This window comes from Acanthochromis polyacanthus, chromosome 1 (genome assembly GCF_021347895.1).
Source record: "Acanthochromis polyacanthus isolate Apoly-LR-REF ecotype Palm Island chromosome 1, KAUST_Apoly_ChrSc, whole genome shotgun sequence".
NCBI lineage: Eukaryota > Metazoa > Chordata > Actinopteri > Pomacentridae > Acanthochromis > Acanthochromis polyacanthus.
In genome coordinates, this window is record NC_067113.1 from 42230250 (window position 1) to 42258080 (window position 27831).

The window sequence follows — 27831 nt, forward strand, 5'->3', positions numbered from 1 at the left end:
AAGCATCAGCAACATTTAAGAACATAGCTCTGGTAAATTAGAATTAAATTGAAGCTATTTATCAAGAGAAAAGACAGGAGATGTGATGAAAAGGTTTAGAAATGACACATACATTAGCCCTTAGAAGTAGTAATACATTAGTAGGGCCTGCTTGCTTACTGGATCTGATAATCTGGATTTTTTTCTTTATGATTATCAATCATCTGTAATCTATAATCTTGAGCAATGTTCCACATGTGCCACTGTCTGATTGGCCTATCAGCACCAAAGGATAAATTATGTGTTATTTTGTATTATGATTCATTTATTTTTATGTTTATTGCAAAACTACTGCATATCAGTTCTAAATATCGGCGATTAGTGTCTTTGATTTCTAATAACTGTGTGTTGGCCCCTAGTTAGAAGTGGACTATGGCTTCTTTGTACCCAACAGCAACGCAGTAAACAGCAGCCTATACAATATAAAACAGGTGGTAAAAATAGCAGCTACTGTAAGTAACAGTGGCTCTCTGTGAAAATGCCTGCGAGCCGGCAGAGTGTTATATAATATTTTCAAGTACTCTTGTCTTATTTGGTGTACACAGCCTATAAGGGATTACCCTGCTCACTCTCCCCTCATAATCTGCTCACGGTGACGTTATACTGCAGCTCCTGGGCTCCAGTTCTCGCGAGATTATGGAAAACAATCTAGACGCCCTCTCTCTCGCTCTCGGCTCCCCCCCTCCTCCCCAGCCCTCCCTTCCCACGCCCCAGTGCGCTGTGGGATAGTGCCACTATAAGTATATCCTCTCTCGGAGAAAGATAAGAAGCCCGAGACAGGAGGGGGATGAAGATGGCGGACGCCAAGCAGAAGAGGAATGAGCAGTTAAAGCGATGGCTGGGCTCGGAGACGGACCTGGAGCCTCCTATTCTGAAAAAGAAGAAGACGAAGGTGAAGTTCGATGATGGCGCCGTGTTTCTGGCCGCCTGCTCAAGCGGCGATACCGAGGAGGTGCTCCGAATGCTTGACCGGGGCGCTGACATCAACTACGCCAATGTAGACGGTCTCACCGCCCTCCACCAGGTTTGTGTTAGCCCGCTGTAGCTGTCCATGTCACCACAAGACACAAATATCGGTCTGCTGCGAGCTTACTGCTCGCCCTGGAACACCTGTCAAATGGAAGCCATTCTCATCCCGTTGTTTACCTACCTAGCCACACTCGTCCTTTTCGACGCAGAGTAGGGATGAACCCGCTGGCTTCTGCCTCAGCTTAATTCTGTAGTAAACACCGCTAACCCTACTTACAGCCTGCACAGTACTCTAAGGAGCAAAGTTAAACGCTTCGCTTTCAGGGCTAATGACACTTTTGCCTCGATAAACTAGACTGAGTCCATATATCCAGTCTGTGGGTGCAGTCTAATTGCTGTGCTCCTGCATTTCAGATAGATGCGTTTGGTCATTTTGTCTTGTAAATTATTTCCAAGCAGTGTATGAACAGTCCAGTGATGTTGTTGAACAAAAGTCATTCCTGATGCTGTACTCGAGTCATGTTAGGAGTTTTATGTAAATGTTGTCATTGACTGATACTCCAGCAGTAGCAGAATGAGTTCAAGCAGTGGATGGCTACTACCTGGCTAGCAGTAAAAGTCGTTTTGTTGATAAACCCTCCACCGTGACTGTGGCTACTCTCTGGAGAGGAAGCAAAAGCTAGCTAGCTGTAGTTAGTTACATCATCGTTCGGTTACAAGCTAACGATACCATTGCACGACATTAACTGTGTGCCGTTTAATGTAATATCAACACTGACATCAGCTACCGATATAGCAGTTAAATTATGATAAAGCAGTACATGACTGAAGTGCAATATATCGCCAAGCGAAAGGTATGCTAACGCTACGTTAGCATGCTAACTGTCGCTAGCTGTTTTGGGGTTTAGCTTAGGTTAATTCATTCATTAGCTGACTCGAGGAACGACGTCAATGCCAATTGATGTAGTCCAAATCTGACGATTAGTGACCTTATTGTGTGTGGGTTTGACCATAAACGTATGTGTGGTATTACTTTGCTATTTTGCCGGAATATCAGCAGTGCCAAGCTAACTTTTTGCCCGCTAACCACGATAGCTACGCTGACTAGCCTCTGTGCTTCCACAGCCAAATACTGAAAATGGCACCTCATTTTGGCAGTCGTTAGTCAGTAGCGTCAGGTACCACCTTCTGTGTGAGGTTATTTCAAACCAAACGGGGCAAAACGTCTTATTTGCCACCTGTAAACAACGCCACGACTTTAGTGTTGGTATGGATTAGTATGGGTAGCTTGTTGATGCGGTTACTTTACAGAAAGTTGTAGCCAGGTTGGATGTCATGGTGTGTACAAACGTTAGATTTGCGTCAGAAATTCAAATTGTCGGCTTTGGAAATGTTAACTGTAATTGAAGAATAGATCTGCGTAGTTAATAGATTCACTTGTCATTCATTCTGCACTCTGATCTGTACCATTGACTGATAAACATAGAAGATGTAGCATTTTGATTATTATGTTGTTTTTGTATTGATGTTTATTAGAAGTGGGAGAAGATTATACTATGTTTGCAGTTTCTATCAGCTGCTGTTCATCACATAATTCTTTCCATTTTTTTTATACTTGCAGAAATGTGCAGTGACATTTTTACATATATCCCTGGCTGTTTGTGCCCAGGGCATTATAGTTAGCAATATAATTCTGAAGAAATTAAAGTTACACTTATTTCTGTGTGGTCAAAATACCCTTTTGCATTTTCAATCATTATATCAGCAATGATTGTTTCTCATTCTACTTGCTTGGATAGCAAGTGTTTGAATGATGTAAGGATTAACAGAAGAATTCACATTAAATGTTTTATGCTTGCATAGATCTCCAGTGATGTCACCTCATTACTCACGTCCACATGTCTAGTCTCAGTAAGAGTGAGTACCACCTGGCTACATGGTGTTTTTGTTGCCCAAGACTTACTCCAATACACAGATCAGATGTTTTTAAAGTGGTTCTCTTGGGGTAGGGTATTATCTTTAGGTGATTTCATTTCTGTATTTTATCTTTGTGTGTATTAACGGTGTTGGTAAATCAACCTTTCTTTGAGCTCAGAGTCTGCTCTAATTGAATCTGGAATTAGCATGGCCCCCTGTGCAAACTCATTGGGTGGAAACGTTGCCTTTTTTTGGGCCGATGTCCAGGGATGAGCCAGAGTGAGGAAAGAATTTGCAGTGCCGCGCTCCAGACCTAACCATCTCTGGAGACGTGAAGCTGCTGTTGGTGTGTTTGTGTGTGTTGTAGGCCGGCATGTGATCCCTGGGTTTTGGGGTCTTACAAAGGAAGCTGAAGAAAGGTGATACGAGGATTTGTGTTTTAATCCCAGGTCGAGCTGATGTTTGTTTTCTTAGATGGAATGGAGTCAGCACGGTCAGAGTCACCTGTTGTCTTTCTTGATGTCTTTGTTCTGCTTTTTCTTTTCGATTTTAGACTAAAACTTCAGAGGATAACTATTTTGGCGAGTGACTGACCTCTGCCTTTGTTGTGAAGTGTGCCATGTTGTGACATGAGGGCTCACTCTTCGCTGGGTGCAGCAGTATCACTCCCGTTGCTGGTGACCGATGCAGGGTTAAAAATACCTCTGCCACAAGTTCTCCTAACTGGGTTTCAGGAGATGATACTAAGTTTGGGTATGACTCAGAGTCTGTAGCTCTGCTTTGTAGTGCAGCCCTGGTATAATCTCACACTTAAGCAAGAGTTTGGGTGTCAATGTGAGTCACATACCTTCTGCCACTTAAAAAAATGACTTTGCTGAAGGACCCGTATACATGTTCATTTCTTTTATCAATAATGTGATGGAAGACCTCTTGCATGTAAGGATGTAGTGAGCGAATCCATAATGTAGTAGATCAACACACAAGAAAACTAGAGTGACAGGTCAGACACGATATAGCTTTTGTAGTCTCAAAGTAACGTTTACATTTTTTGTGAGTCACCGAGCCAGATTGGTTTACCCAAACACAGCTGGCACGATGCAGGTGGATACAGAGAGGTTGTACAAGTGAATGAAGGGGTCCGCTAGACAAGTGGAGATTCCAGATCCCGTCGGCTAAACTCGTCTCAGAGGGTAGCATTCCAAGTCCTGTCGTCCTAGCCTGTGCATTCCTCACATGACGGTCGCTGGAAACCATAGCAAAGAGAGAGCAGAGAAGACATTCCTCAGCTGTCACCTTAACCCCTCCCCTCAAGTCATTCTCTCTCTGGCTTGCCTTTCCCTATACGATGCCAAGGCCCAGCTGACTGTTGCCCACTGAGCTCCATCGAGGCAATTAGAGTGGAGGTATCCGGGCCTTGTCGCTTCACACACGAAAATCTCCACGCTGACCTACACCTGAACTCTTTTCTTTAGCGTTCACGGCCGTCACTGATCCCCAGGACCAAGGTGACAGGACTCAGCTCAGCTTAACATGTCAGAGCTGGGCATTACAATGCCTGCGCTCTGTTGACATTACACACCCTCATTACGGCCCTGAAGTCTATGAACATTATCTTGCGCTGTCTCCATGACAACGACTCGGAAGGTTGCTAGTCACTTGTGTTGGTGGATTTGCATGGACAGAGTGGGAGTTGCATAACAGACTGAACAGAGAGTCTTTGGCAGTGCTGAACAATTCAAAATGAGAATCAACCTCATGAATCTGTAATGGAACAATTACAGAGCATGTGGTGGAAGACGATGAGGTGGCTGCGTTTCTTTTCATCCAGACCAGCATCAGTCATATTAACACATTACATAATTGCCGTGAATCTCACTACAGCCGCAGAGCTGGGATTCTCAGCTGTGCCAGAGGCTTGCAGTTGGCCAGCGAGAAGAGTGAAAAAAATGCCTTTGACATGTCCCTGTCCTGATAAAGGCAGCATGGCATCCTCTTACAGACCCCAAGTCCTCCCTTCTTTCTGCCTGAGGGTGAAAATCCCGCCATGTCATGTGGAGAGGCCTTTCGGCGGAGACAGGCGAAACGTGTGCATCACATTGCATTATAGATCTTCCCTGTTGCTCTCACCTGTTCCGCCTGCCCACACAAAAGAAACGCAGACTTACCAAGAAAGGCTTAATCCACAAAAAATCTGTGCGCGGTCCAGCTCAATAGGCTGCCTGCATAATAACTCCCATTTCTGGAGACTGTTAGATAAAGACTACCTTAGATGACATATTTTGAGGATGAGATGTAACACACTGTGCTGATTTTAGTTTTTCAGCAGCTTGTAGGGTTTGTAGAGAGGTATAGCCTTAGAAAATGAGCCCAGATGATGAATAACAGCTTCTTTACATGTACATTTAATTTGGAAGCAGGTGAAGCATTTTAAATTCACTGCCTTATGATGTGCATGGTCGTAAAATCAGCATGCTGGTGGGTTGTTTTTGAATGTTTTGCTCTCAGGTAGCCTGAGGAGAAAGATGGATAACCTTAAAGGAAAGCCTGGTTGAGTATTTCAAAATAAATTATTCTTGAACATGAATGTGAAGACGGGCTGCACAGTTGTGTAGTGGTTAGCACTTTCGCCTTGCAGCAAGAAAATCCCCGGTTCAAAACCCGGGGTGGGCCTGGGATCTTTCTGCATGGAGTTTGCATGTTCTCCCTGTGCATGCGTGGGTTTCTCCGGGTACTCCGGCTTCCTCCCACAGTCCAAAAATATGCTGAGGTTAACTGATGACTCTAAATTGTCCATAGGTATGAATGTGAGTGTGATTGTTTGTCTGTATATGTAGCCCTGCGACAGACTGGCGACCTGTCCAGGGTGTCCCCTCCCTTCGCCTGAGTCAGCTGAGATAGACTCCAGCACCCCCGCGACCCTAGTGAGGATAAAGCGATGTATAGAGAATGGATGGATGGATGAATGTGAAGACCTCATTTGATGTTTTATTCATTGTAGTAGTTGTGCACTATAAGTTATGACTGTGGCTAACTTTCCTGTTTCATTTGTTGAATTCATGTACAAAACTAGTTTCAAACTGAAGACTATTGTAATTGTCATTGTAACATAACCTTGTTATGATGAGTCACAGCTCATAGTGTTTCCGTAGATGAGCTTGGGGTAGGATTTAATAAGTTTTCTTCCTCCTACTCCCTTTTCAGGCATTCTATGCATATGTTACTATATTGGAATGTTTGTTTTTTGCATTGTTATTGAAATTGCCTGAAATGAATGAATTTAAAAAAAAAAAAGACTTCTTGGCAATATGATGGTGTTTTAAAGTAGCTTGAATAAAGGGAAATGCATTTTAAAATGTTGACTTTAATGAAATGTAAGTGTTTTGTATGCTTTTTATGGTGACATTCTCCAGTATTTAGACTGTAACAGAGTCTCTGTGCCAAATAATTGTCACACATTTGCCCCACTTCCGAAGAAGTCTGCTTTCAGGCCGCCTTTCTTGCAAAATATTGTACAAGACTTTTGGGTTCTTTGTTATGATTACAGACCATCTTACAGGAACAGCTAGCGAGTCACTCATGCATCTCTAACATATTGCTGAATACATTAAGGTGTAACTTAATAATTCATGGTCTGGAATCTAGACAGTCTAGATTTTATTGTTCTTTGTCTAGCTCGAACACCCAACTACCAGTCCTCAAATGTTAACAGTTTTTTTTTTAATGTTTTGGTGATTTGTTTTGGCTAATATTTAGACCTAATTACTGTTCACTGCATGAGTTATGATTACATGTAATTGCTAATGCCACAAATTTGTTTAATATTTCACAACCTGATCTAAAAGGATGCTGAAATAAAACCCACTGTTGACTGAGGTAGTTTAGGTTTTGTTTCAACATATTCTTATTTTGTCTCTTGTTGCCAATATGCATCATTTTGATGAATGATCAGTTTACTAGTGGAAATATTATTAACCACATGAAGCAAAACAGGTCTTGCAGAAGTAAACTGTGACCTATCTATTAAATCAAACAGATGGCAGTAGCAACATTAAGAACATTACAGATGGTTTGTGTGCAGTGGCTGACCACTACTGAAGGGTGTGTTGAACTTTGGTGTTATTAATTGGCACAGTTGCACCATAGATATGCTAATACTAGATATAACCCTCAATTTAAGTTATTACATAGAAGTCCAGGTCATCAAATGCAGTGCATTCTAGTCTGGAGTGAATCACTGTAGCACTATTGTAACCTCAGCCTGCTTGATGACTGAGAGCGTTAATTTAGAATGGGAGCCCCTACAACATGTGTATTTTACCTGTGTATAATTGGCAGGTCTCTCCTTGTCAAGCTGGCTTCACTCACTGTTTCATTCAGCCTCGCTACCAACCCCATAATCAACAGCAGGAAGTCCTTGTGTTGTTTGCGCGCCAGTGCTTCTTAACACGCCAGGTCATCTGCTGATTGTGACACGTCGATGTTGTTTCTGTGCACACTGTGTCAAGATAACATGTATGACTTTTAAAATTGAAACGCACTGTGTGTGTTGAAAAGGGCTGAAGGTTTGTCTGTTAACAAAAACAGTCAGAAACTTCTCTGTAGTAGAAATCAAAAGGGTAATTTCCATAATTAGTGCAGAATATATCATGTCAGGCTAAACTGGTACATGTATATTCATAGAGTATTGTTTATTTTCTTAGATGTGCAGTATAGATTCCATCTGAAACCAAAAACATACATGATGCATCCAAACCCTGTTTCTGACCCTGCTGTGATGATGCATAGAGACATCCTCACTGGAGGATCTGGAATGATGAGGGTTTCTGTGAAGTATTTCAGATGAGCATTGCTGCAGGTTGGAACTGGTTCACCTGGGGTCGTAACGAGAATTCCTCAGTAGAGTAAGGCTGCTGCCACGTATATGAGCGCTGCTGACTAGACGGCAGGGCAACGGACACGGACATGACCTTACCCAGCAGTGCGTTTTATGTCGCACGGAATGTTCTTATGTCACACTTCAGTTTTTAGCCACATGTAATTATTGCATTGCTCAGACCTGGCAGTGCTGCTCTATATGAATTTTGCAAAATGAGAAGCTGGTCTCAAACCAAAGGCTGCTATTTTTACCGGCCCCTCTCTACTGAATATGTTTTGATGATGTCAGTGTGTGCTGCTTTGAAGGTTATTGTTTGAGGGGCTGATGATGAATACAAGCTCATTGAACCTGTTGAGATGTTTATGTAAGACGGACTGGTGCAGGCTCTTGTCAGGTGACTGAACAGATTAATGACCAGCGCTTGCTTTTCTGTTTGCCCCCACTTATTCAGGCTGTGCATAGTATTGAGCTGCTGTGAAATGTTTGTGGGATGACTTCAGCTTGTTTTTTTTCCCACCCTGTGGCACACAGTGCTTGCCTTCTACTGAAGCCAGGTCTTCTTGAAGCCATCCCGCTGTTGTTTGCTTGGCAGCAGTCGCATGCCTCACGCTGAGTGTTTTTTATGAGATGTTTTTGAACTGAAAACACCTGGACCCAGAGACGGTGAATTCCTCATTGTCTTACAGAGCAGCGAGTACAATTAAGGCAGAGAGCGCATGTCCATTTGTTGTCTGTGGAAGGGTGAGGTTACATTCTTTCCATTTATTCTCAAAATGGCTGCATCTTCAGCTGACAAAATGAGGAGCACAAGTGGAAACGATGATTGGCTCATCACACATAACCTGTCTTTGTGGTATTGTCAAACCAGCGGACTCAAAGTTATTGTTCCGTGTTGCTTTCACTTGTCACAGAACTTTGTATAACCTCTTTAACCTTGGATTTTCGTGTTTCATTCGAGCCTGCTGGTGTTTTTAAAAATTCATCACGATGCACTTATTATGTTGCTAATTTTGCAGTAAATTACATTAAACTCTGAGGAATATATTCTCTAATTGTAACACATATACTTGACTGGCATTGATTTTTGTTAGTGCTGATCCACCGGTAGCCATGAGATTGAATGAAGCTGCTGTTTGCGGTGATGCTGCCCCATTAGTGTTCTTGTGAGTAAGCACATGTGGGTGATGTTCTTCCTGCAGATAAATGGCAGTGTCAGTAAATGGGCCAGGACCTGGACAATCTAAGTACTTTGACTTGTGATTCAAATGCACTTACATAAGTATGGCCTCTGTGTGTGCCGGGAGCTGATGCTGTTTTGTTTTCAAAATGTTTAAACCTTGGTTCATGCCAAATATGCAGCAGTGGACAAATATGAAGAACACATAGGCCTTTAGTGATGTCAACATTTCTTGCTGATGCCATTGTAAATATTGTCAACAGATATTTATTACTATCAGTTCTTTGTAGTGTGACAATTTCAATTAAAGGAATCCGCCTTGCATGAACGAATTCTATTTTATTGTACCTAAAGAAGCCATAATGATGCCGTTGTTCAGGGAGAGATGGCAAAAAGCATGCACTGATTGCAAAATAAAGCCTGATGAAATTACAGTACGGTGTCCTCACACTGAATTTTATATCTGTGTTTTATAGCGCATACATGTGAGGTCACTGAGTCCAATCAAGCCGAGATGTTAATAGACTGTTAAATTAATGAACCAAAGCCAGTCAGGCTGCTGTATAGTGAATGAAGAGTTCATTACATTGTGGCTCTTAAACCCAACCAAGGTACAATCCTCCATACGTAGGCCCTGGGTGTTTTATACATCATTTTGAGAAAAAAGTTAACTTATGTTTATTATATTTAGACGTCCAAGACTACTGTATGATCATTGTCTGATAACTGTCACAGTTTGGTAAATAAATGTTTTCTACTTCAACAGACAATAGACAAAGGTGGTGCACATTATTTGTTTACTCTGAGGGATCAGCTGCAGGCGGTGCATGTTTTAAGATGCTAATGCCAGTTGTTAATCATTAATTAACTAAATATCAGTTTTAATCTGCATCCATACTCTTGTTTTTTACTCCGTCTGTTTGAAGGGCAGTGAAACTGGATGCCCTTGTGCTGTGTTTTCCCAGAAGTGGACATTGTTGCTCGTTAGGGCAGGACAATCGATTGAATTTGTTTTCAATTCTGATTCTGTTTTCGAGCGGTTAAAACAAGATAATCGAGATAAAATGGTCATTGTGCCGCGTTCTCTTTCACAACAATGCTCTGGTTCTGTTTTGTCTTGTGTTATAAATCAATTGCACCCGTTTTCCCACGTTGACCAGCCACTGGATTGTTCTCTCACTAATAAGGAACATGAGCTGGAGTTAGCCTGTCAGGACACAGGTTAGTTTTACGGCATTGATGATGTGTTGTTGCAGGAGTTATGCTGGTCGGTGCTTTATGTATGCTCTGGAATAAGGACTGGGAAGGACATGGCGCAAAACCATTTGTCAAGGAACCCTCTGAGAACCTCTGAGTCTGAATCTGCCTGGATGGGATGCTATAGTGGTACTTTAGAACCTCGGCTGTTCTCAGATAGTCGTCTTTGGCCTTCGTGAAGGTACTGGAGTGTGACTGGACGATTTTCACCCCTCTCCTTTCTTGCATCGCATATTTGTAGAGAACCTTGTCCTAAATCACTTGCAGCTGATCTGATTTGTCATTTTCTTCTTTACTTTTCTTTCTGAATTCATTTTTCAGTTGAGTACAAATTATTTAACATACTATTTAAAACATGTTTTATTTTAAGTTAAAAACATGCATAATGTTTCTGATGTCAGTGAGAAATTGTCAATATTGATCAAAATAATCTTGACTGTTTTTTTTGTAATAATTGAGCAGAGCTAATGCTCATCTGTCCACACTGAGGTGATGATGGTGGGAGGGATCTGGGTGTTGGAGATTTCAGGCTGGAGAGGAACAGGAAGAGGCTGTTTATTTTTCTCATTTCCTCTTTGAGGCTCCACTAGTGAGCCTGCTCCTTCCACTCCCTCTGCTTTTATCACTGACACCAACATAGACACATCTACACACGTATTCGTACAACTGTCGACGCCGCTTTGCACAGTGATTCTGCTAAAACAAGGAGAACGAGCATGCTTTATCATCTAGTAAAGCAGATATGTTTTATGTGGCTTGAGTGATTACATTGATATTTAAAAATAATCAATTTCATTCTTTTCCTGGTTTGCCGTCTAGAGATGATTTGCGTTGACACTGTATCCATACATAATCAGTTTACTATTTCAGACTACTGAAGAGCTAAAAGTCTAGTTTTGTCTTTTGTAGTACTGCATGAAAAATAAAAAAGAAGCAAAAGTCACCATACTGACACCTGAAGTTTTCTAAATCAATGTACAAATGTATTATGTTTGTTTGCATGCACATAGGTTATTTTCTTTAGATTACACTGCATTGAGCTTGTTTTGGGCCATGAATTGCGGGATCGCTCTTTTTCTTTGCATGACAGTGTAGCAGCCATTTTGCATGCATTCTGTTCCTTTGATGATGATCCATATTTGCGCTGGCATTGCCCATACATTATTAAAATGCTTACAGGGCAAGGCGCTGGCATCCACACTGGCATCCACGCTACCCATTTAACCTCTTGGGTTTGGAGCTTGTTGGCGTGAGGGGTGACACAGTGCCAGTATGTTGGGGAAGAGCTGTGAGGGAGGGCTGTGGCTCATGCTCAATGCCTCTTTAGTGGACTGTCAGTGACTGCTGACTGAGCTATCCGCTGTCCTCTGTATAGAAGCCTCCACATAAGGGTTCTATTATATGGAAATATCAACAGAGGTTGTATCTCTCCACGACTATCTGACCTCTCTGCCTCTCCCCTCGGTGCCCCCTCTCGCCTTTGGACCCCTCACATGGAAACAAACTTGGCTCTCAAGTGGGGCTATTGTTTTGGCCGCCGAGCGTAAGCCCAAGTGAAACATACAGTACGAATGATGCCGGCATTTTTCCCCGCTCTTCCACAATCCTGGTCTTCTTTTTCCATGGGAATCCCAGGGCCATATATGGTCGTCCTCAGTAGCAGCAGCAGTAGTTGGAGCACTGAAGGCGAAGGCTGTGTGTATATGTGTGCGTGTTTGCAGTCTGGTTACAGCTCCCAACAGAGCTCATCTAGTGGAGGGACCCAGCTGGTCGCCCTGCAGCGCTTCAACCCTCCCCCTCGTACCCTCTGGCCTCCTGAACCCTGCCAATAGCACAGGAGCTGCAAGCTCTTTGTCTCAGGCGTAAATACACACACACACACACACACACACACACACACACACACACTCATGCACGCTTACAGATGTACACTGCCACACCAAATGAATCATCATGCTCCAGTCTTTGTCACAAACACAGTTGTACCGATCCCCTGTTTGCGTGTCTGGTGTCATGCATTTTTAATTTCATTTTTAATGTTCGTCCCGACTCTGCGCCTGAGTTGACCTGTCTAACACACATGCAAATGCAGACACATAAGGCACTCATACTTACATGCAGGCAGTTAGAAGGAATTCCTTTTGTGGAAGTGGCTGTGCGCCTCTGAGCCAATGACGTAGCCCGCAAGGAGTGGCCAGAGCGCTGATGCCTGAAGCCCCAAGGCTAGGAGTATTACTTATCTGGGAATTTCTCCACTGGTATGCTAGTCCAGGGCCTTGCTGCTTACTGGCTAGGTGGCTGTAGAGAGAAGTCGTACTACTGGAGGGGGAGGGAGAGGAATAAAGTAAGAGAGGCCAGTTGTGAGCTCCAGGAGAAGCTACTTTGTTGTCCATACTGTTGCTTTATATGGGAGAAAGCTGCTCTTTTCCTGCCAGCCAAAACAAAAGACTCCTGCTTATTAAGCTTCATTGTGAATGCCCTGAACACAAATTCTGAAAGCCTCGAAGCCTTCTTCCTTCTTGGTTTTTGTGCATGCAATGTTTGAGAAATAGATAATGTACACAGATAACAAGAGAGCTTCACCCATCTATCTCACCACTGACTTTCCTTCCTCCCACATCACACTAAGAATAAAGAAGGCCTTACTGAAAGCATGGGTTGATTGCGAAGGACGGCAAAAATTAGCAAATGGAGTTGTGTGCTTATGAGTCTGTTTGTTTCCCTGTAGTGAATTGTAGTGGTATCACCCCTCTGCTCCACATGCCATGTTTTTAAAGGGTGTTTGAGTGTCTTGTGGTTGTTTAGGTGCTTTGATCCCAACTCCAAATCCTGATCACAATGGTAGTGAGAGTGACTCAAGCCTTCTGTGGTTTAGTGGTTACACAGTTCTCCCATCGCTGTAATTATCTTTGGGTTTGTTGCTGTTGTAGTTTTACATTTATTGAATATGGCATAATATATAGACATTCATGTGGAGTGTTTTTATTAGTCGTTTTATTCAGGAGAAAGTCGTCCCAGTGAAAGCTGTTGACTGTGAGGCCTGTTGTCATGAGCAATCTGGACATTATTCCTGAAAAGAAATGTCTCTGTATTGTTATGTTCTGAAGTCTAAATCACAATTATGTGCAAAACTAGACACCACTTTGGAAAAGAGAGGTGTTTTCGTATGTGTGTCTTACTAAGGTGAGCTGATTTCATGGATTAAAAGTATACATCTTATCATAAAATGATGCTCACTACAACACGTGAGCATTTCAAATGTTAATCTGATGTATAGATCTGGTTGTTCAAGACTTACTTTGTGTCCCCGTACTGTTCTTATGTATATATATATATAATGCAGCTGTAACAAGCAACTAAACAGAGATTTGCAGTTATATACAATAGTGCCAAGTGGCATGTGTGCTAAGATTTTATAGCGCCAGACACTTGTTTATCAAATGAATGTGTCCATATGTCAGACAAAGATAAGGAACATTTTGCATAAAGATGTAGAAAAATAATATAAAGAGTAGCATAACTGATACAGTGCTAAAAACTAACAAAGGCATCAGAAGTAATACTAAAGAAATGTGTCCACTGTTATTACAAACATCTACCTATTCTTGAGATTTTTAAAATGCTTTTAAAACACTGCATTAGCTCATGACATTCTTACCAACAAAGGTTTTCATTAACATCTGCAATTCAGTTTGGTTGGTTCAGTTTTCTTTATATCTCTAAACACCAGTCACAGCGCTGTCAGTCGTGGCTGTTACCATGGATGTGCAACATTAACCCGGTCATTGACTATAGACTATATACCCCATGCCACTCTGAGCAGTAAAAAGCACAGAGGCTACAACAGCAGCAGCTTTCTGCAGGGTGATTGAGTCGGCCATCTGAGGGTGCTACTAAAGGAAGTCAAGGAGGGGAGGGGTCTTCAAGTGTCTCCTTGATGTGGAGTGCTGCTAAATTAAGCTTGGAGCCCTCTGCATGATGTCCCACTAGATAATAAACCTACTCTTTTTATACACACACAGTAGCTATAGCCTTCTACTATAGCTGGAGGAAGACAGCGCCTTGTAAAGTGTTTTGTCTGGGGTGTCAGATGTATCTATCTGAGCAGAAGAAGGCCTCTGTTAGTACAACAGAAGTTTGTATAAATGTTGCAGGTAATCTGATGTGATTTTACCATTCAGGCTTCAATCTATCTGCATGTTTTACAGATAATACCTTTGACATTTAGTGAGCATTGAAGAGATGTAAACGTGACTCCCTGCCAATGGTAGAAGACCAGAGCAGTGAAATCACAACATAACTGATAAAGAGCGACAGCTCCAAATTTTTACTTTGTTTTAGTGCGAAAAAGTTCATTCTGAAAATGTTCACATTTAAGGAATAATCTTTCTACAAAACATTATGAACAACCTGAAATTTCTTAAGAAAAATAAATTCAATTTTAACAACCTTATTCCTCAGTTTATCATTTACACATTACCACTTACAGATCAGAGTATCGACAAAGGCACAAAACATTTAGTCACAGGTGTCTGGAAATGAACAATGTAGTATTTTACTTTGAAAAAGACAAAAAACAACAAAACCAAAACAAAATATTACATAAATGACACACACAAGCAAGGAACGAAGTGACAAAGAGACAAACGGCATGAAACAAAACCAAAAAGTGACCACAAATTAGAGAAAAAAAAGTTACAAAACGGCAAAAAAAATGGACAAACGAGACAAAAAATGGCAAAACTGTGAAACAAAATGCCAAACAATACACAATTAAGTAAAGCAAAACACAAAATGACCAAATACACAAGCGACAAAGGACACACAAAACGACAAACAAGACACAAACAATAAAAGTCAGACAAAAAAAGCCAAAAAAGCAAGACAAAATATTATTAAAATGAGACACAAAATGACAACAGAATAATGAACAGTCTAGTATTTTACTTAACACAACAACTTGTCATGGTCTAGAAGTTATTTTGCATTTATAGTTTTACAAGTTGCATTTAATATGTCTCCTCTGTAATTTTTACACTTCACAAAGTCCTGACACGGGCCAGATCGGACCCTCTGCATGTTTGACACCCCTGCATTAGGCTGAAACTTTGTTGCCCAGCTCAGTGAGGTTAGGGATTCATGGATTATATCCTGCGGTCACCTTAAGTCTAATGTCATGATAGCTACTGCATCTGCAGGAATGAGGGAACAAAAGGATTGAACTGTTATGGATTCAAAACGCTTTAGTCATAGTTTCAGGTGACTGATTAAATATCTCCACACTGTGTCTCGTATTCATTTATGTTCAGTCTACTGTGCTGTTAATGACATTATAAATTAGAGACCATAATTAGTAGCGGCGGCTCCCACATAATCGCAGCGCGAGCCTTCTCCTTTTTGGCCATAAAAGGTCATGAGAATCGCTTCAATAACAGTTTAAAGTTGTGCCTGTGAGAGATTTAAAAAAAAAAAAAAAAAAAAGATGGCACCTCGAGATGCTCCTTTCATTGTTAGTTTTTGATGTTTTCTCACAGCGGTTTGCTTAAAGCGCTGCCTTCAGGGGCTATCCAAGGAACCCCCCCCCCATGTGCTTTAAAATGAAGTCTTTTCTCTATTTATTTATGTTTCTTACAAAAGCCCGACAAGGACTGAACCCGTGTTCTCTTTTTGGCTTTGTTGTCGTGGCAACAGGCCGGCCTCCTTTCTTAGGTGCACGTCATGGGTGCATTTTTGGGCCCACTCCGAGAATGGCTTAGCCTATCTTGTTTGCGGCGCTAGAAGAGAGCGGTGCTTGAATTCCTCCATATTATTTTAGGATTAGACCACTGCATATGATGCTCGCTATATTGTTGTCGCTGTCCTGATCTTCTCCATATTTATCCCTGCCGGCTTGGGATTGTTGTTTTAAAGTTAAGCTCATGACTCTGCTTTTAATCAGCCCAACGCGGTGCAATTAATTGATGAGAGGGTGAAGTGTGAGATATGTGTATAGTCGTTCTTAAATTGCCTTTTTGGCAGCTGTACTTTATATAACCTTGTGTTAATATGAGCAAGTCAACATTAACAGCGCTGCCAAGTAATTTGCAGGTATCCAGGATTCACAACGACTATTTATCTAGCAAAGCTAGGCTATGCCAGTAAAATGTTTTCCAATTGCAAAGCCAGTTTTGTGTCATGTTTGCTTGCTGTACTCAATATTAACTCTGGCTGAATATGTTGACGGGTTTCCTGGTCTTTCACGGAGTGCAGCTTGAGGCCAGTTCTTTCTTGACAAATAAGGGCTTATTTTAAAATGCTCCTATTAGCATACATGACCTCATAAATGCAGAAGACACACTTTGTGATTCAGAGAACATGTTTTGGGGAGCTGGAGAAGAAGCATGGTAGAAACAGCTGTAAAAATTACATGCCAAGTGGTGTGTCACTGCCTACAGAATATAAGAGACTTTGCCAAGGTGTTACAATATACTGTACACTGCAGCACTTTGCCTTTCTACTAGCAGTCAACTTATGTTTTATATTTTAAATGTGTTTAAATCTTTCATCAATGGATTGACTACAGATTTGTTTGAATTCATCAATGTTGTCAAGAAATGCTAGAAAGAAAGATAAATGCAGCTGAAAAAAAGTTGAAAATTGGAGCACGCAATCAACCAAACCAATAACTGTTTGACAGCTAATTTTTACAACACCAACATTAGACCTTTTGTGGTATCATGTCTCTATGCAACATGATTGGCCTTATGTAAAATCAATGGGTTTCCTTCTCATCAGACCCTACTGGTGGAAGAGGCCAACATTTTTCCTGTACCTCTACCAACATTCTCTACAGTTTAAATTTATGTCCTATTGGACCTTTGACTCCCACTCACGACCTGTCTGATTTAGTTGAATTAATTTCTATGTAGCGATTAGTGATTTTTCATTGTATTGTCTTCATCTGCTAACCACATCCCCACAAAGCCTAATGGATTAACGCAGCCCTTTTCAGAAGCCGCGCACACAATGTACATTAAACTCTTATCGACCCGTCAAATGGAGCATCCTGTGTCGATTGATTAGTTTATAGCCTGATTTAATTTGTGCTGTTACATCAGCTTCCCAGAAGCATCAGTTTCCATTTTATCAGAAAGAGCAGCGAGGACTCATCCCAATGTCTTGTCTGACAAACTGACAGCAAACATCCAGGTGATATCTAATATCCTGTGGCTGCTTGTAGAGCTTTCTTGAATCTATGATGTGTGTCTTTGTTAATCTAAGGATGAATGCAAATGAATTAAATCCAACCTAAGTTGCTCTCAAAAGCTGTTGTATATTTTGTCGTGGTCCTTTAGTCAAGCTTTTGTGGTATGTGTATGACTTTATAATCTATTTTTGTATACATTTATGAATTAATTCTGATAGGAATCACATTTTAACCTTTGTCTTGGTGCATTTCATATCTTAGTCGTCCTTCTTTCACTGCCATCCATCTTATTACCTTTTATGCTCGACAAGGCCTCCTCTCTTCTCCTCTGAGGCACACTGGCCAAACAGGTTTCAATGGCCTACGTGTCTGTTTGAGAGTGAGTCACTACACGTCTGAATGTTTCAGTGAGCGCAGTACAGGTTCTATATGTCACACGGGGGCTGATTGTGATGTGTGAGACAGGATTAATCCCACAGTGTTTCCTAATATAACTCCAATTAATATTCTGATTCCCTCTTTCTGCTCTGACAGACTCATTCACTCTGCCTGCTGTAGTTATGAAACATTTTGTCTTTGTATATTTACGGAGGGTACATGCAATATGGAGCGTCACAAGTCTGTGCTGCCACCTTATGTTGCTGCTCTTCTCTGTATATTCTTGTTGGTTTAGGAGTGTGCCATCCCCAGCTGGAAGCATCGCAGGCTTTTAGATGCTGTGATGCTGTAGAAATGATGATTAAGGATGCCATGGTGCTTCTTTCTCCCGTCCCTCAGGTTGCTAGAATAAGCATACTCTCGATGCGGGCAGTAACTTGGGCACCTGTCAACCACAGTCATTTGAGTCATTCCATCTCATTTCAACAAATCTGAGGAAATTTTGTTGCATGACCTCCTCTGATCATCTCCAAACTTTTTTTTAACTATCCCAACATAAGAATAGATTACTTGCAAAGTTTTAACATCATATGATTGCTATTTGCTAAGTTATAAAATATTTAAATCCCTATTTTTCCACTCGGAAATTGATATTTTAGGTAGAAAGGCTTGATTTAGGAAGATAATACTGGGAACTGACTGATGATATAGACTTACAAGTGATCTGAAGGGTTCAAACACCTTAACAATAGAGCAGGAAAAAAAAATTTGGAATGAATATACCCATTTCTCTGTGGTACAGGGCAATTTATAAATTTGGCGAAAATGGCATTTTTCAAGAATTTAGGCATTTTTTTCACAAATTTTAATAAGTAACAAGGTTCATATGTTATAAAAATCTCAAAGTACCTTAAAAGTTCTCTCTAACCTAAAAATATCCAAGAGCTAGCTAGTCTCCTTAGACCTCAAAACGATGCCTATTTATGAAACAGACTGAAAAACACCATACATATATTGGCACAGAAACCAATGTGGGACATGGAGTAGAAACATGAAACTTTGTCTGTATAACAATAAACATCCGAATAATTGATATCTGAAGTATCAACATTGTTTCTTGAATCCTTCATGGCCAATTTAACCAAGAAATGCACTATGTTTTATAGGCGTTTTTTTAGGAATTCTAACTAATATATTGCAGTTAAAATGAGTTATATTGCCTTAGGTCCCATGTAAAACATGTAATTTGTCCCCAACTTATCACACCACTATTTCTGTCCTTTGAACTGCTTGAATTTCTCTGAAATCAGGCCATCATCTGCACCAGATATGTGGTACTGTCCACCACGGCGTGTTGAAGGAGCAGTGATTGGACAGAGGATGTGGGCTGTAGGCACCCACACTACGTCATCCTTTCTAGGCCATGTGAACTTCTTGCTGGGACCTTTTGGGTGCATGAATTTCACTTGCAAATCTTCAAATTCAGCTGATAAGTCAAATACGATACCGAGGCTGTCCTGAGAATGCAGTCTGGGAGTGATGCCATTTCTTCTTATTCAGTTACTGTATGAAAGAAAAAACAATGTCTATATAATAATTAACTTCAGATATGCCCTTTGTAACTTATACTACGATGCTGATGCTTCAGATTCATCTTTCATCTTTAGTTGGTCATGTAAATGGTTCCTAAAAACAAAAACGAGGATCAAAATATATAGTAAATTGATTCAGCAGTTGCTCATCTTTGGCACAAGAAACAAATATGAAAGTAAGTTCACACATACTTCACACATACTAGTTCCTCCAAAAAAAATTTGAACCGCGTACCATGTATCCCACATGCACTTTTTAATGCCTAAAGTTAGGCTATTTTGGGTCTACACCTGAGTTCAACAGCCTATAAATCAATAAATAAGCTTTATTTTAATGTTTTAAAACTTTTACCTTATGCAACTTTCATTAGTAAAGAAGAAAATTCATTCTTTCAATGTCTTTTCACAAGAATAAGTCCTAAAATAGAGGCATGAAAAACCCAAAATAAAGTCGCCCATGAAATAATAAGGATATTTTGGGAAATTCCACAGTCCAGTATTTTTTTATTTTCATTCATTTCTATACTTTTCTCACCAGAAGGGTAAAAGTTTTGGAAGGGGAAAAATTCTGACCATGTAAAAGGAGTATAAATTGCTTTTTTTAGTAGTTTAAAACCCTACAATCATAGGCGAGGATTAAGTTTGGACTGACTATGGGTATTAGATTAGATCATTACTGCTTATACTGTATGTTTATAACCATAATACTTTGCATTTGTTCATAAAATTACCCAAATAAAGCCCAAAAAAATTTTGGGAGGATCTGAGAAAGTGGTGCAACAAGCATTTGTTGAATTGACATGGAATGACTCATTTACAGCCATTAAGGGATTACTTTTGTTGGGCTCCAATAGCCGCTAGGAGGAGTCAACGAAGGGAGGCCGGTGATGCACTGAAGAGGGAGGTCACCGGCATCACTGTGCTCACCTTAAGGGGCTTGTTTCCATTCTTAGACAAGGAGACGACTTTGAAGAGATAAGCGTGGCGAGTGACTGAGGGACAGGATTTAGATCAGGGTATGGACGACAGTTTTTCGAGGCGGAAGCTGTAACAATAGTTTTTTTTTTCCTATTTTAAAACAGGTGCAAATTAAAAAAAAAAAAAAAAGTCAGTGTGCATCCCTAAGTCAACAATGTCCAAAAAAAGATTAAGCTATGTTTTGCCTACCACCCCCTCACATCTTCTGTGAAAGATTATACTCAAAACTCAATACCACTGCTTACTTCCAATATACATATGTGATTTTGCAGATGCATGAGAGGAAGTAAAGCATTCTATTTGTGTTTTTCTGTTCAACAAAACCCCCTGAAAGATGCACTATTAGTTTGCAGAAAGACAGTAGCCTACATTGCCAGTTTTTCTTCTAGTGGGAATCTTTGCTCTTTTTTGTTGTTGTTAAAAAAACAAAACAAAAAAAAACTCTTAACTGTAACAGTTTTGTCTGCTTTGAATTTGTGTGATCATCTGCCGTCTTTTTGTTTGTGGAAGAAGAAAACAGATGCAAAAAATTAAGAGACCGTGCTCAAGGGTGAAATCAGTGATTCACGAGGCTGAACAACTGCCAGTCAGACGGCTCACTTTCACTTACTGTCTTGGTTTCCAACTGAACACGCTCGGCGAAGCTGTCCCTAAGGGCCACTTGTCTTTATTTTGATTCCCACAAGGCTGCAGACTGCACTTTAATGAATCTCTGGAGGGAAATGCACAGCAAAATGGCCACACATGAACACAGTCAGAGACGGGGATTGGTTGTGGCAAATAAGAACCTGCACTCCTCATAGGGTAAAAACCCAGCGCTCGTCATTATGTAATGTGATTTCTTGCTATGTGATGGCTATTATAGATGCGATTATATAGAACTGCTGTCTCATACATTTGAATAAATATAGGGAATATTTTAAGGCTATGAACTACTTCTACCTTTATAGAGAGCCACAATATTTTTATGTAATGATGGCATCAAAATAACAAGCCCATTAGGGTGATGTTAAACTATTGAGAGCTGCACATTTTTTCATCTGCCCTGTAGCAAAATTTAGAGGCTCCAGAACATAAATGCGCCCAAAAACCCATCATACACAAACATGCATGCCCTGTCAGATAAGCTCAGCGAGGCCTTTTGCAGGCTCTCTTCGGCTCCGGCGCTGTAAACGGCCCAAATTTGGACAAGGATTCCAGCCAGATAGTCGTGTGCCCTGAACGTGAGGCCGCCGTGTGTTCATGTGTATCTGTTTTCCCTGTCGACGCTTTTGTTGTCATAGCAACCCCAGGAGAGAGCGAGACAGTCCAGGCACAGTGCTCAGTTATGGGTCTGAGCAAAGTTTGTTTTTAATATTGCTAAGTGGCAGTTATTTTGGATTTCGAGTGTTTGTCTCGATTATTTACTACAATGAGTGTCAGTGGACGCATATCCGTTTTTAGCTGTTGAGCATTGTGTTCAGGATCATTGCAAATATACTAGAAAATTAGGTTTTGCTTTCGGATTTTATTTATGATTACTGATTTGCAGGTAGCCTTGTTGTATGTTTAATGTGGTTTAACTTAACATCATGGTCTTTGTGTGGCATGAATAAAAAGTGCACAGAAGTGTCTCTACTGCTGCTTTTCCTTGCTGAAAAAGGTGGCTTCATGGTTTACTTTCGGAGGCTTGTCATCACGAGACATTTCACAGTGGTGCAAGTCCTTGGCAGAGCATGGCTGAAACAGACTTCTTTATTTACAAAGAATTACTTTTGATGGCATTGTCTTGTTCAATAGACCGGAGACAAGGGAGAAGAGACAGAAAAGGAGCGAGAGATTGGTGATAACATGCAACAAATGTCCAGGGCTGGACTTTAACAACGGGAATGCTCCAGTTACATGGACATTGTCTGAAACATCTTGGCCAGACATTAGTTGCTTTATAATGGCCGCAGTGCAAACATTTAAGGATTTTAAAACAAAAAGAAAATGGGTAGAATACGGATTGCCTGAAAACATGTGAAAAACACTAAATCTATTCAATTCATTTTGCAAAAATGTAAATTTCTGTAATACATTTTGCAAACGCTTGACGGAAGCTGGTATAAATTAAATGTAAATGCCCACCTTGGTGCAAATTCAGCTTTAATGTAGGTAAACCCACAACATCTCCCACTCCATGAGTCAGAAGATCTTAAATTAGATTCCTCCCACTTGCAGCTGCTCTTCATTTCTGTGGGTAGCACTTTTGTTTTCGTTGTGTCAACAGTCATATCTGGTTTGATTTACAGCGAGGAGGGTAAAAAATGGTTGAACAGCATTACTGCCAGTGTAAAGAAAATTATACTGGTCTATAACAAGCACCCTCTACTGCACCAATCCCATATAAAGATGCAGTGGGGTCTTTGTGCGACTGAAGGATGTGGTGTTCATTCTCAGACATGCTTCATATTTTAGTGGGATGTCATTTCACAGTATTGTTGCTTACTTTTGAATGATGCCAGTGAAAGTTTGGTCAACAAATCAGTTCAAATGAGCCTTATTCCATAGGTTGGTGCACACTAAGTTCTTTTCACGTGGAATTTTGTTTTTGTATTCAGTATTGTATCGAGTAATTTTTCAACCAATCAGTAGACGAGGAGAATGTACGGGTGTCAGTAGTCTGATTTATCACGAGTGAAAATATCCAGCTGATGTGCAAAACAGATTTTTATTTAAACTAAAAACAGCCTTTGAAGGTGTTTGTGTCACTTCTGCATAAATTATCAGCATATCTGCACGGCACCTCAAAGCCTCCATCACCAGTACTACGCTATGTGGTATTTCAAGCACCCCTGCTATGTGCCGGCATTTTGGGAACGCTCCGGCTGCCAAAATTATCCAACAGTTCTTGACGCGCATGACAAGCGAGCAGACGCACAATGTAAAACTCTCTCCATGCTACATGTTTGTAACTATAGCACAGACCGTCCCACTGACATAAGCTTGTGTATGTATGCAAATGGACTAATACATGAAAACAAGGCTCTTACTGTCCTTCTCCTTTCTCTCTCAGGCATGTATAGATGACAACGTTGACATGGTGACTTTCCTGGTGGAGCACGGAGCCGGCATTAACCAGCCAGACAATGAGGGCTGGATCCCCCTCCACGCCGCAGCTTCCTGTGGATACCTTGACATAGCAGAGTAAGTACTGAGAAGCAGTCGTATCTGTTTCATCGGGTCTGGTTTCTGCCAACTCATCCTCGCATCCTGTTTTGTGTCGACAGTTGCTTATTTGAAGACTGTGTTTTTTTTTTTTGTGAACTGCTGCACTACTCACTGAGGCTTTCATTTGGACTGTCATGCACAAAAGTGACATGAGGACTGACATGGCTGGCCTCCAGCTGAGGCCTGAACCACCCTGTTCCCTCTGGGCCCCTCATTAGTGACCTTTGTCTTTATGTTGCTGCTGGGATTATTGCTGCTTAGTAAGGCCTAATGCAGTCCTCTGATCATGTTCTACCTCAGTACAGTGAGACTTTGGTCACTGTGAGCACATCACAGTAGTTGCACTCCACTACTATCACCCTTTGCTATGATGACTTTTACATTTTTGAATGGAATCCTTTAATGTGATACAGAGTTTTCCCCGTCTGTACAAGAGGGTTTTGTGTGCTGTAAATATCACAAGGCCCTTGTGGAAATATTGTGATTATGCCATGTAAATAAAATTGACTTGACTACGTCAGCCTCAGCAGCTGCCAATTGGGGCATGCTTACTTGAGAAAATGCCCACTGGTGTGCCAGAATCAAAATTTCATGGGCCAACGTTGTCAGCACCACACAGCTCTCGTCAGCCCATCTGATAAATCGGACAAACATAGTTATAGTGATGTAATCAAATATGGAGAGATCAGGGTCACCCGCTCTAGCTGGAATAGAGCTCCAGAGTTGCACTTCAGTATTTTCTTGCCCCTTGTGTTTTTCAGGTAAGAAGACAGCTCCTAGGGCATAGAGCACAACACAGATGTTATCAGAGGATATTTAAACAGGCTGAAGGGGGCTGAAGGAGCTCAGTTGTACTCATTGTTCAGCTTATTGGGAGTGTGCTGTGACCTGCTTTACTTCTGTGTTACATTACAGGAACCTGGCTCGAGATTTATCCCCCCGTTGATGTTTGTTTTTCCAATAAAATGCAACTGGCTGTAGAAAAATAAGCACGCTACTTTGGTAAATATTAGCTGCCAGGCAAAATGCTGCATAGAATTTAACTGGAGTTTAATAGCGTTTTTTAGCTATAATACACAGACAGTTTCATATTAACATGTTTGTTAACTTTTCAGATCAGAAAAGGGCTTGATCCCCCTCTGACCCTGTGTCAGAAGGCCTTATGAACACAGCATCAGTAAAGGGCTGGCATTACAGAAAACAAAAAGTTTTTTTGTTGAGATTTTGAATGAAAAGGTCAAGTGGCTTTCCTGATATGTGTGACTAATGGGAGACATGATGTCACAGAGAGAAACCCGGCAACCTGACGTGGGCGGTGAAGCTCTCAGAAGGCCCGTTTTAATCCCAGCATCCTCATTCACAGTAACAGGAACTTGCAAAGCAGGCCTGTATCTGTGAGCCCCTGGTGGCACCACAGCCATGTAATTGTAGGGCTGGTTAAGGGGCCCACAGTGGGGACTCCAGACCGCAAAGCCATCAAACCTAGTAAAGTCAACCTAAAATAGGCAGAATAGAAAGTCCAATCAAAAAGATATAAAACTTTGAAATGTAACTCTAGTCAGTCAGTTGCCATTTGGGGGGAAGTCATAAGCGCTGAATGCGTTTCAAGTGGTGTGTCGGTCTAATGAGAAGGGCCCGAGTCTCGCCACAGCTTTAATTAGAAACAGCTGAACTCAACATGGTGAATGATTAAAATGTGTTGAATCACTGCTGGGGGGGAGGTGAGCTTGTAAAGGGTTAAATCGCTATCTAGCCACAAATACAGTGTTCAGCTTTATTTTGGTTGTCTGATTTCATCCATGGAGGTTTTTTTTTAATGCATTTTTCATGCTTTCAGATGATGAGCCTTTGGGGTTACGCAGACAAAAGCTGTTCATTCATTCCAATAAATTATTTATGAAAAGCAAGAGCTCCACTAACAAAATGTTTGGATCAAATTCTTAATGTGACAAATTCTGAGAAATTCTATCTTCTAAAGGAAAAATGAAAAATAACTTATGTTATCTATATTAAAGCGGCCATAAATACCATAACTATGCACAGAATGCTTCTTTTATATTAGAGCTGCACAATAAATTGTAAATTAATCACAATTAAATTAAATAAACAGGATTGCAGTATTGATGTTTACAAAAGCGTGTTCCATTCATAGAAAGCATCCCATGTTAATTGATTTCAGCTTGGGTTCACTGAGTTCAGATGAAGATTTTAAGTCTTACTTTGATGAAAAGACATGTTCATTAGCAGGGTGATAGCTTCACAAAATCAATGAATAATCGTGATAAATAGTCATGATCTCTCAGCATTGAACAAAATAGTCACGGTTATCATTTTGTCCATATATGTGCAGCTCTGTTTTCTTTACAAAATACCTACAACTCCTATGCTCCTCATCAAAATGTAAATACTGACATTGAGCCTCCCTATATAAAAGGTCTCTGAACTTAGTGGAAAAAAAATGTCTTTGTTTTTTTTACCATGTGCTTTAAATTATTAGCACGTGCACATCAGCTTCTTACCTTTTTGAACCTGTGCCTTCAGGTTAAATCTTTGCACAATTTAAAAAATGTTCTTTAAGAGATTGGAAGTTCTCTTTTCTCATTTGGATGCTTGTTTATGTGAAAGAGTTTCCATATTACCATCTTATGGGGAGGTGATACCAGCATGGGACAGTGATTTTTAAATTAGAATAAATAATAATGAACTGTAGGCATTGTAATCACTAGAATCTGTGCAATTAATAAATGAATATAATTTGATCTAGAAGTAACCAGAAGATTCAGACTACGACGTAGTGTCAACCAATGTTGGCATTAAATCAAAAGAAACATTACACATCTGCTGCCCTTCTACTGTTTCCTCATGTGTTAAAAAAGTCCTTTCTTTCCTTTTCACCCCGTCGAAGTGTAAAGTTAGACCTCCAACTGGTTTTCAAAAATACCCTCTGCCACAGGTGTAATTGTTTTGTGTGTTTTGCATTTTATTTTTGCAGGTATCTCATTAGCCAGGGTGCTAGTGTAGGAGTTGTCAACAGTGAGGGTGAGACACCTCTGGACATCGCTGAAGAGGAGGCAATGGAGGAGCTCCTGCAAAATGAGATCAACCGGCAAGGTACAGCATTACAAACACCTTGAATTCTGCTGTTTGTTCCACACTGGACTACCTCTCTCTATTTACCACACTTGCCTTACTGCTGCTGGTTTAAAAATGCTCTGCAGTATGTCAGCATCAAATTCATGTAATGACTGATAATATAGGCAGTATGTAAGAAGGTAGTGGAGGCAGGTGAGTACTGGTGGTGTGGCTGATGCCGGTATTTGGAAGCTTCAGTTTAGAGTATGTACAATGGTTAAGATGCTTTCAGCAATGTTGTGTAATCTTTACTTCGTATGATGTCTTGAAACAATCCTTACGTCATGATCCCTGGGGCCATGCTGAAGGTAACATACCTGGTAGGGGCCCCGTGTGCGTTTCATGCATGTATGAGTATGTTTTCAAATAGTACCTGAATTCTCACTGGGTGTCAGTCACCTGCTGTTTTTCACTTGCTCGCTTCATGAAAACTTACATAACATGGAAAACTGATCCAGCTGTGTTGTGAGCTCTCATGTGATGAATCCAAACTGAAACGTTTGGTCTTTCTATTTTTGTCCTGGGCATTCTTGATGAAAGGCCCTCCTCTATGGTGAGAGGCCATGCACAGATGTGTTAACTGGCTCCAGGCCAGAGGGGTGATCCTCAGCTCATATTCACAAATAAAGTTTGGCTGGCTTGCCCTTCTCTGTGGCATGTTTTTCACTTCCTTTACCAAACTGTGCATCTTAATCTTTTACACAATGTTATTTGCATACAGCAAGAAGAGTGACATTTTATCGTGGTTATTAATGGTTTGCAGTAAGTTTGAGATGCAAATCTTGCACAGTTTGTCAGTCGTATGTGTCTTGATATGGATGCACCATCCTCATTAGAGATTTATATGAAATTTTGCCCACAAGGTCAGAAGATTGAGCGTCCCTATTAGGACTATAGTCGAGTGTATCGAGTGATCAGTCGGTTGGTTGATGGGCTCTCATCCAATGAACAGTCCATGGTGTGAAAGGGAAAAAGCTCCTAATTTTGCAGCAGGAGGAACAAACGACCTGTGAGCACCTCCTTATTTTCTCAATTTTAAAGTCACTCAACCACTTATTTAACATCTACTGAATGTTTACTCAGATTCAGCTGCAAACAAATGACAAAGAAGTTGTTGATGTGGCTACAATTTTATTAA

General features: G+C 40.8%; 1 protein-coding gene across 5 annotated transcripts in view; it reads left to right on the plus strand.

Annotated features, from left to right (window-relative positions):
* The first annotated feature begins 710 nt into the window (after positions 1 to 710).
* The window catches only part of ppp1r12a (protein phosphatase 1, regulatory subunit 12A), a 59331-nt gene continuing 32210 nt past the window's right edge, over positions 711 to 27831 (plus strand). For 3 of the 5 annotated variants that reach the window (XM_022201745.2, XM_022201750.2, XM_022201746.2), the window contains exons 1-3: positions 711 to 1063; positions 23407 to 23537; positions 26554 to 26672. In XM_022201745.2, the coding sequence (XP_022057437.1) occupies positions 827 to 1063; positions 23407 to 23537; positions 26554 to 26672 (487 nt within the window). In that variant the 5' untranslated portion in view covers positions 711 to 826. The remainder of the gene's footprint in view (positions 1064 to 23406; positions 23538 to 26553; positions 26673 to 27831) is intronic. The other 2 variants (XM_022201749.2, XM_022201752.2) reach the window with 2 other exon arrangements.